Raw genomic sequence first — 10349 nt, 5'->3', positions numbered from 1 at the left:
CAACACTACTATAGGGGGTGTTACGTGTGTAAGCGTCACTGGTACAGGGGGCGTTATGTGTGTAAGCGTCACTGGTACAGGGGCGTTACGTGTGTAAGCGTCACTGGTACAGGGTGACGTTATGTGTGTAGGCGTTACATCATTGGTAAAGTGGGCGTTACGTGTGTAAGCATCACTGGTACAGGGGGGCGTTATGTGTGTAAGCGTCACTGGTACAGGGGCGTTACGTGTGTAAGCATCTCTGGTACAGGGGGCGTTACGTGTGTAAGCATCACTGGTACAGGGGGCGTTACGTGTGTAAGCATCACTGGTACAGGGGCGTTACGTGTGTAAGCGGCACTACTTCAGGGAGCATTATGTGTATACGTGTCACTGCTACAGTGGGCGTTATCTGCGCTGTTCCTTTGTAAAGTATGGGAGGGCGCAAATTTATAGTTTGCAGGAGGGCGCCGAAAACCCTAGCACCGGCCCTGTATAAGACGTTGTCAGTTTACTACAACATATTGATACTCATTAGATACCCCCTACTTATAAATTAAGTCTTACTAATATATTTCTATTTCCGTAAATCAATAGATGATTATTACACTGATTGAAGAGAAAAAATTAGTGAAAATATACGAAGGTAAGACGGTATTACAGTACACTGAGGCTGCCCACTGGAACCCAGATGGTGTAATTATGGGCAGAACACTCTCCACTGCTATTTGTCACACCTAATATCAGCACAGTACTTATATTCCAGTAAAGTGAGGTGTGATATCTTAAGTTTGCTGATAGCCTGTGGAGTGTCTAGTATCAGTAACATCAACACTATACTGCTTGAACGTGGGTGTGAGCAAGATCCCTGTTAACGCTGGTATGCTAACTATATTATCCTTGTCTATATCTTTGTATTACAGCTATATGTGTTTTATGTTTTATTGTTTTCGGCATTACGTCACTGCCTATATATTGTGTAATTTCACCTGCTACAATTCACTGTGAATTGTTTGTATCTTGAGGGGCCCAGACATCTGCAATAAAATGGGACAATTCCCCATTCTGCTGATGACTAGGTTGAATCATCGTCAAAATCTAACATATTGGAAATATTTGATTTGCTGATTCCGGATTGAAAAATCAGGGATTTTTAACATGTAGGATTTTGCGGATCCCCAAGAAATCGCTGATCAGTGGATCAGATCTGCTTTGGGGAATTGCCAGGTAGATGTATGCCCACACTACGGTTTCTATAATATATGCTACTGTAAACCCTTTGCCTCATATTGCAGGTGTCTCTGAATTTATGCACAATTGAAATAATTGTACTTTTCTTCCATTGTGTGTACTTACTATAATGGTCTATGGCTGTTATTCGAAGTTGTTAGCAAAGCAAAAAAGTTAGCAATTGGGCAAAACCATGTTGCACTGCAGGTGGGGCAGATGTAACATGTGCAGAGAGAGTTAGATTTGGGTGGGATGTGTTCAAACTGCAATCTAAATTGCAGTGTAAAAATAAAGCAGCCAGTATTTACCCTGCACAGAAACAAAATAACCCACCCAAATCTAATCTCTGCACATGTTACTGCCCCACCTGCAGTGCAACATGGTTTTGCCCAATTGCTAAGTTTTTTGGTTTGCTAACAAACCTGAATAACCCTCTATAATTGTTATCCTTATATGTCCCGCATACTCTACAGAACTACGTAAAATGTTTTATTACCTTTTTTTTAGACACTGTACAATATCTGTTTCTTCATCTTGCTGTAACACAGCCTCATGAGAGGCACACTTGATGGTTAGGATTTTTTGATCACGAGAAGCTCCAAATACTTATGTGAAAGTATGTAAGATATTTAGTAAGATTGTGTACCTGCTTATGCTGTATAATGTTGTGTGTATGTGCACTGGTCAAAAAGATAACCTTTATGAACAAGAACCCATATAACTGTTATAATTATCAGTATTATGTCACTGATGAATGATATACTGTACACAATGGGGGGAATTCAAATCTTTGAAAAGTCAGTTAGGTGTCTGTTTTTTCCTATCTAATAGACAGGAAAAAACAGACTGGAATGGGGTAGATGGAATTTTCCCACTGCGCAAAGAATGGCTGCTAATGTGTGAAATGGAGGGAGTGTCACCCACACCCCAAACAAATGCAATACAATGGAACAATACCACCACACGAAAAGCGCACAACTCCTCAAGTAAATGGCCCAAACAGAACCGGTTCTTTTCCTTCTCGAGGTTCACATGGATCAGTGATACTCAATACCTCAAAAGAACAAAAATGAACATAGCGTAATATGGTAATGAATGAAAAAACAGACACCCAACCGACTTTTCAAACATTTGAATTCCCCCCATTGAATCCCTTCAATCCACATTAATAATGAACTGTTAATACAAACCCAGGATTGCACGGTTACAGATTTTGTCTTTTCCATGAAATCTTTTGTGATACTTGTAGTCTTATAGTTTTGGTTTAATCTATTTTTCTTTATCTCTGTCTTGCTTGTTTGTGTCTTTTTCTGCCAGTCCTAAGATGTGGAGGTTGGTTGCAATGGCCATAATGATGCTTGGACATTTCACACAACCGTTGGACATGTCTGGGAACATTGGAAGTGAAACTAGTCACATTAATTATGATGCAGACCCTGAAGCACGCATGAACATTGTAAGTTTTCATCCTAATGCAATAATGCGATATTTGTTGCACATTTTCCAGTGGTAAACCCTCAAATGTATCAGGATACATTTTGTAAAGTCTGATACTCATTGTATAGGCAGACATTTTTCTCCACTTGGATAAATTTTAAATTCTTCCAAATATCCATGAGTAATCTGACTCTGACATTAATAGATAATGGGACCCAATTGACATTTTACTTAGTTCAACAGCCTACTGTCCCAGTGAGTAGCTTGGGTGTCCCCAATACCCAGGAAAGAGGACCTAGAGATCATCATGCCACTTTATCTTACTTCTCTTGTCCTGTGGGCAGAATGCAGTTCTCACTCCCTGGACTTATTCCATATATTTACTGAAAGATCAATTTTCATCGACTTTTTATCAATTTAAAATCAACAGATTTAAATCTAAATTGATGTTGTGTTTCCAATGCTAAATCACACATTTACTAACATGAAAAATTATTATAAAAATCATGTCAGTAAATGTGTGTTTTATCCCCTAAATCACATAAATTTAGATCAATTTGAATTGGATTTTAAATTTATAAAACTTGATGGAAAGCGACCATTTGTAAATATACCCCTTAGTATTTAAGTATCATATATACAACAAAAGGACACTATGGCAGTGCCCACGTGTCATGTAATATTTTCTATTACCCTGAATGTGAGGCCATACAGTCAACATCATGTTAATAAAAATCCATAAATGCTTTTTACAGAGTGAACTGATTAGATACAGAGGATACCCTAGTGAGGAATACGAGGTGGTCACTGAGGATGGATATATCTTGAGTGTCAACAGAATACCGCATGGAGTCAAGTTCCTATCTAGAGGTACATGTAATTACAATGCCGTGCTGTGTTGGGAATTCAGTGGCTTAAATTATACATTATGGGAGAAGGAGATATGCAGAAATGAGCTTGTTCACGTTCTGTACGAGCCTTGTGACATATCACATAGCAGAAAGATGATTAGACGTTTGCATTATTTGGGGGTCAGGAAGATCAGTTTGTTTTTTTAAATTAAATTTTACATCTGCCTTTGCAGTGGGCTTTGTGTTGTCTTTCTCTGCATCAACAAAGCTACAATTTAAAAGATGTTAAACTTGTTATTATTTTCTGAACTCACTATGTATCCCGTAGGTTTATTAAGTATACAAGGCCATTGTCATCTGCTGTATTTTTTATTTTATTGGGAAATTCCTGTTATATGACATTAATTTGCAAAGTTGCAAATAAAACTTTGGTTAGCGTGCTCCCAATTGTAAAGCACAACAGAATAGGAACGCTACACATGTTACTCTGGGAAGCAGTTACCTTACCGACGGCCAGGATCCTGGCAGTCGATATACCGACGCCGGTATCCCGAAGAAGGACGTTATCACCAGCGTCTACATACCGATGCCGAATGCGATGCCGGCATCACAATACCGACAGCCGGCATCCCAAACGTCTTGGCAACGGAATGCACTGCCGTCCTGCCACGGGAGGGGGTGGGTTGCGTTTAGGCTGAAGAAGGGGGGTTACGATTAGGGGGAAGCGCAGGGAAAGTGCAGGGTTAGGGACCGAGGAGTGAGGGTTAGGGTTAGGCACCTAGTGGGGAGGGTTAGGTTTAGACAGCGGGGAAGGGAGGTTAGGGTTAGGCACCAAGCAGGAAGGGTTAGGGTTAGGCACCAAGCAGGAAGGATTAGGGTTAGGCACCACCAGGGAGGTATAGGGTTAGGCACCAAGCAGGAAGGATTAGGGTTAGGCACCACCAGGGAGGGTTAGGCACCAAGCAGGGAGGGTAAGGGTTATGCACCCACAAGGGAGGGTTAGGGTTAGGCACCAAGCAGGAAGGATTAGGGTTAGGCACCACCAGGGAGGGTTAGGGTTAGGCACCAAGCAGGAAGGATTAGGGTTAGGCACCACCAGGGAGGGATAGGGTTAGGCACCAAGCAGGAAGGATTAGTGTTAGGCACCACCAGGGTGGGTTAGGGTTAGGCACCAAGCAGGAAAGATTAGGGTTAGGCACCACCAGGGAGGGATAGGGTTAGGCACCAAGCAGGAAAGATTAGGGTTAGGCACCACCAGGGAGGGATAGGGTTTGGCACCAAGCAGGAAGGATTAGGGTTAGGCACCACCAGGGAGGGTTAGGCACCAAGCGGGGAGGGTAAGGGTTATGCACCCACAAGGGAGGGTTAGGGTTAGGCACCAAGCAGGAAGGATTAGGGTTAGGCACCACCAGGGAGGGTTAGGGTTAGGCACCAAGCAGGAAGGATTAGGGTTAGGCACCACCAGGGTGGGTTAGGGTTAGGCACCAAGCAGGAAGGATTAGGGTTAGGCACCACCAGTGAGGGTTAGGGTTAGGCACCAAGCAGGACGGATTAGGGTTAGGCACCACCAGGGTGGGTTAGGGTTAGGCACCACCAGGGAGTGTTAGGGTTAGGCACCAAGCAGGAAGGATTAGGGTTAGGCACCACCAGGGAGGGTTAGGGTTAGGCACCAAGCAGGAAGGATTAGGGTTAGGCACCACCAGGGAGGGTTAGGCACCAAGCGGGGAGGGTAAGGGTTATGCACCCACAAGGGAGGGTTAGGGTTAGGCACCAAGCAGGAAGGATTAGGGTTAGGCACCACCAGGGAGGGTTAGGGTTAGGCACCACCAGGGAGGGTTAGGGTTAGGCACCAAGCAGGAAGGATTAGGGTTAGGCACCACCAGGGAGGGATAGGGTTAGGCACCAAGCAGGAAGGATTAGGGTTAGGCACCACCAGGGTGGGTTAGGGTTAGGCACCAAGCAGGAAAGATTAGGGTTAGGCACCACCAGGGAGGGATAGGGTTAGGCACCAAGCAGGAAAGATTAGGGTTAGGCACCACCAGGGAGGGATAGGGTTAGGCACCAAGCAGGAAGGATTAGGGTTAGGCACCACCAGGGAGGGTTAGGCACCAAGCGGGGAGGGTAAGGGTTATGCACCCACAAGGGAGGGTTAGGGTTAGGCACCAAGCAGGAAGGATTAGGGTTAGGCACCACCAGGGAGGGTTAGGGTAAGGCACCAAGCAGGAAGGATTAGGGTTAGGCACCACCAGGGTGGGTTAGGGTTAGGCACCAAGCAGGAAGGATTAGGGTTAGGCACCACCAGTGAGGGTTAGGGTTAGGCACCAAGCAGGACGGATTAGGGTTAGGCACCACCAGGGTGGGTTAGGGTTAGGCACCACCAGGGAGTGTTAGGGTTAGGCACCAAGCAGGAAGGATTAGGGTTAGGCACCACCAGGGAGGGTTAGGGTTAGGCACCAAGCAGGAATGATTAGGGTTAGGCACCACCAGGGAGGGTTAGGGTTAGGCACCAAGCAGGAAGGATTAGGGTTAGGCACCACCAGGGTGGGTTAGGGTTAGGCACCACCAGGGAGGGTTAGGGTTAGGCACCAAGCAGGAAAGATTAGGGTTAGGCACCACCAGGGAGGGTTAGGGTTAGGCACCAAGCAGGAAGGATTAGGGTTAGGCACCACCAGGGAGGGTTGGGCACCAAGCGGGGAGGGTTATGGTTAGGCACCCACAAGGGAGGGTTAGGGTTGGGAAAAGGTGAGGGTTAGGGTGCTTACTGGGAGACTGTTGGGATGATGATGGATGGGATACCAGTGTCGGTATGCTGACCACCAGCATCCCATCCATCGGTCATACATACTGATCCCGTTACTCTTAACAACACTGAAACCATTTTATTGTTAGCTTTAAGTTCCCCTTCTTTTAGAAAACATGGTTTGAGTTGCACATTATCATAGTGACTGACAATTGGAAGGCATAATACAGAAACATTGCTGCTGGGCCAATGTAGTGGATAAATTGGTAGTGTGAAAGTGGACCCAAGTGGACGAAAACCTCGTCACTGAATGTACAGATGTGTCCTCATACATCTAGCCTCGATACACCATGCAACATGAGATGCCTGGAGCAAGTAAGCCGCCAGGTCCCATGCACCACTAATAGGATCAGGCATCTTTTTTTTTTGCCGAAAATGCATTTTAGTCACAATACTATGACTGTGCTGATTAATTTTATATGAGACACTTATATACCTGTGTGCAACTAAGTCTGTATACAAAGTACAATGGAACTTGGCATGGAAGAAACCTGTGGCTGCATCGTAGCACTTTGTATACAGATTCAGAGACTCAGTCGCACACAGATATACAAGAGTCACATATCAAATTAATCTGCACAGTCTCCTTGGATACTCCAGTGCTCAAATTTTGAGTCAATAGTCAATGATATCAACTGAGGCATGTGGGGCTGGTGATAGTAAGAATTTGGTGAGCAGGTCTGGCCATAGAGGCCGACAACTGGCAAAAGGGAATGTTGTTTGTATAGTACCTGACACAGTGTGTAGGGGGAGGTAAGGTGAAGACAAAACCAGCCAAGGTAGAGGCAATCTGAAACTGACCCCGGCATACAACCCAGAGATCAGTCCTGGTTTTCGTAGGGATCGCGGGTAACTACAGATGCTTTGTTACTTACAAACTCCTGACAGATTTGACTAAGAAAAAACTCCCCAAAGTAGTCAACAGGACACCCACTTGTGAGTTGACATTCATTAAAAACAGCAGACAGAGAGGAGGGGTGCTTTTTCTCCCCCTGGTATCCCCCCAGCACACTAAAAATTATCTGTAACCATATCTGAACCTATCTGGTAATAGAATTTCTCTCTGTCTGCTATTTGTTTGTGACCCCTCCCCCTCTCTGGCACCTGATATATAAAATTATCTCCAGGAATGATTGAGCAGCTGCCACTGTTTTCATTGAAAACAGCTCTGATGCAAAGCACCACTAACTGTAGTAAAAACTTTCTTGTACAGATTGATACATCACAGTACGCACTTGTAACAGTACTGAACCAAGATGGGTCTGATGGGCAAGAGCACCCTGCGGCCTGTTTGAGCAGGAAACTGGTACAGAGGGTGGTGGGCATAGGCAAACTCAGGAGGGGGGGGGGGGGCTTTCCTGGTTGCCAGGAAGCCCCCCTCATATTAGCCAGTGATTCAAATAATAACAATAGCATATAATATGATTATTAGAGCTGCTGCCCATGCCCAGTGGTAGCAGCTTCTTCTACCAAGTTTGCTGTGTGTGTAGATATGAGCCACCAGTCAGTGCACTGGACCAGAGAGTAGCTGCCAGGAAGAAGACGCAGCCCACCCTGAGGTGGGATAATGTGTGCTTAGAAAGTGCAGTACTGTCTCTACTGGTTCTTTTAAACTAACCCTAACACCTAACCCTAATACCCTAACCCAAACTACTAACCAAATCCTAATACTCTAACCTTAAAGGATAGACTGGAGGGACCATTTGGTTCTTATCTTCCTTCAAATTCTATGTTTGTATTATCTTTGTGTATTTATTGATTATGGGATGTTTAACCTTTTACTGACCACTTATGTTATTTATATTAGTTAAATATGTTTGATACAGTCTATACTATAGACCATCTATAGTGTTAATTATTAATACTATATTCCATACACTATCTGGTGTTAAAATAGACTAATGTGCACATATATGTTTCAGTGTAGGTACTAGTTTCTTTTACTGCTCCCTCAGACTCCTGCACTTGCGACAGTGTTCTGCAGAGCGGTAGACTGTGGATTTCATTTGGAAACCCCCCTCTAGAAATCCTGCGTTTGCCACTGGTGGGGTATGCCATAATTGAAAAGTAATGTCTGGAAATTGTTTGTGCTGTGAAGAAGTTCCAACCATATATTTATGGCTGACATTTTACTGTGGTGAATAATAACAAGTGGTTATAACACACCACTGGGCGTAATGGCAGAATGTTGCGGTGAAGCCTTGCATTTCAGAGGAAAACGTGAAAATATCCACACACAAAGCATAGTCCACAGTAAAGCGGATGGGCTGTCTCGACATTAAGTGCCTGAATCCCTTGGGAACTCCTGGTAACCCCAATGGACTTCATGACCAGGAGCCAAATCATTGGTACATGGCCCCTAATAATTGAATAAAATGTATACAAGTACTGAAAGTCTGTTGATTCATTAGAATAAAACAAAAAAAGATGATAACCGAATTGGCCATACATAATAGTCACTTAAACAAGCATTTTGTCTAAAAACTAAGCAATGTATTATTTTAGCAATGTATTAATATATGTTATTAGTCTGGAATGCCTATCTTTTTATGAGAGAATTAAGTAGTCGGTAGTCCAGTAGTCTTTTTGACACATGTAAATTGAAAAATGCATGGGGAGTTATTCTGAGTTGTTAGAAAACCAAAAAAGTTATCAATTGGGCAAACTCATGTTGCACCGCAGGTGGGGCAGATGTGCTCTTTTGGTTTGCTAACAACTCTTAATAAACCCTCCATGTGCAGTATGCAGTGCTATGATTTGTGACATACAAGAGCCCCTTTACCACCGACGTTTGTGGGGTAGTGGGCTGATCCAGAAGACTGACCTACTGTCTCGGGCAAAATCTAAAACCCCTCATTCATACACTAATTTTTGTGCAGTTATTATATTTTTATTTCAGTAGACTCTCGCAGTTGGTCAGAATAGAAGGGTCACTACAGTTGTGTTTTACATTTTTACAGGAACAGTTTGTTTACTATAATTTGAAAATAGACTTAACGGCTCATTTGAGGTTATTTTAATTGTTCCAAGTTGACTTTACACCCATATGTACACACTATTTTTGCATGTACTTTTTTTTTTTAAAGTAATTTAAGCCCAATATGTGGATTTCTGGAGTAGGCCCAGTGAAATATACTCCCCGAAGAGATGTTACACAAAATGGCAAATCTGACTTTGTGTAGACATTAGACCTGAATTAACTGATTTGTGAATAAACTAATAGGCTTATACTCTCGGCTCCTCATAGATCGTTGAATAGTGAGTCAGTTCATTGACTTCTTCAACCCTCTGTGAGTGGCTCTCTGGAGAATTTTTCTTCACATTAAGAGCACTTATGGGCATACCTGGCACACTAAGAGCTCTCATCCTCTGTTATTTACTGAAGGCAGTCAGCACCTTGCAGAGAGATTGATAATACAAAATACAAATTGTATTATTGCACAAATGTATAAGGTGCATCAAGATGGTGTGATAATCCAAGTGCTGTTTATCTTTAAATGAGGGTAAAGTTTTAAAGTTATTTGTTATCAGAAGAGGAGTCCAAAGGAGGAATAAGAGAGAGTTTCTCATTGGTCTACTCATAGAATCACAAGTGAAATAATTAGCACCAATAAGGATGAGGCAGTGCCTCTCCTGTTATTCTCCAGTAAACTCCAGAGTTTTGGCTATAAAAATTATAAGGAAAATACAAAGAAGATAGTATAAATATCTTCTTTGTATTCTTCTAGTCCTTTTTATAGTTAGAACTCTAGAGTATACTGGTCTAGGACCGGTGAGGCAGTGCCTCCCCTGCCTATCTTGTCTGCACATCTCTGATCAATTTTCAGCAGTTTATACTGCTGCACCTGAGTATAATGCCCACATGACTGCTCGGGTTCGTATATGTCTGTGTAAATCTGGCTATGACACTGCCAGTGCCTCCCCAGCCATTTACCTCACCACACATGTTTGATTTGCACCACTTGTGGATATGTTAAAATGTGTCGGACATTAAAGATTACAGCAGTGCTCCAGCTATGAGATATGGAAAACATACACTGTTAGTCTGTCAC

At 43.3% G+C, this 10349-nt stretch overlaps 1 protein-coding gene across 1 annotated transcript in view; it reads left to right on the top strand.

Moving 5' to 3' along the window:
- The first annotated feature begins 2531 nt into the window (after nt 1–2531).
- Nucleotides 2532–10349, top strand: part of LOC135056474 (lysosomal acid lipase/cholesteryl ester hydrolase-like) — a 63363-nt gene continuing 55545 nt past the window's right edge. Inside the window, exons 1-2 of the mRNA XM_063961705.1 lie at nt 2532–2665; nt 3402–3516. Coding sequence (XP_063817775.1) covers nt 2534–2665; nt 3402–3516 — 247 coding nt within the window. The 5' untranslated portion in view covers nt 2532–2533. The remainder of the gene's footprint in view (nt 2666–3401; nt 3517–10349) is intronic.

Source organism: Pseudophryne corroboree, chromosome 3 (genome assembly GCF_028390025.1).
Source record: "Pseudophryne corroboree isolate aPseCor3 chromosome 3, aPseCor3.hap2, whole genome shotgun sequence".
Classification (NCBI taxonomy): Eukaryota; Metazoa; Chordata; class Amphibia; order Anura; family Myobatrachidae; genus Pseudophryne; species Pseudophryne corroboree.
This window is presented reverse-complemented; position numbering and strand designations above follow the sequence as displayed.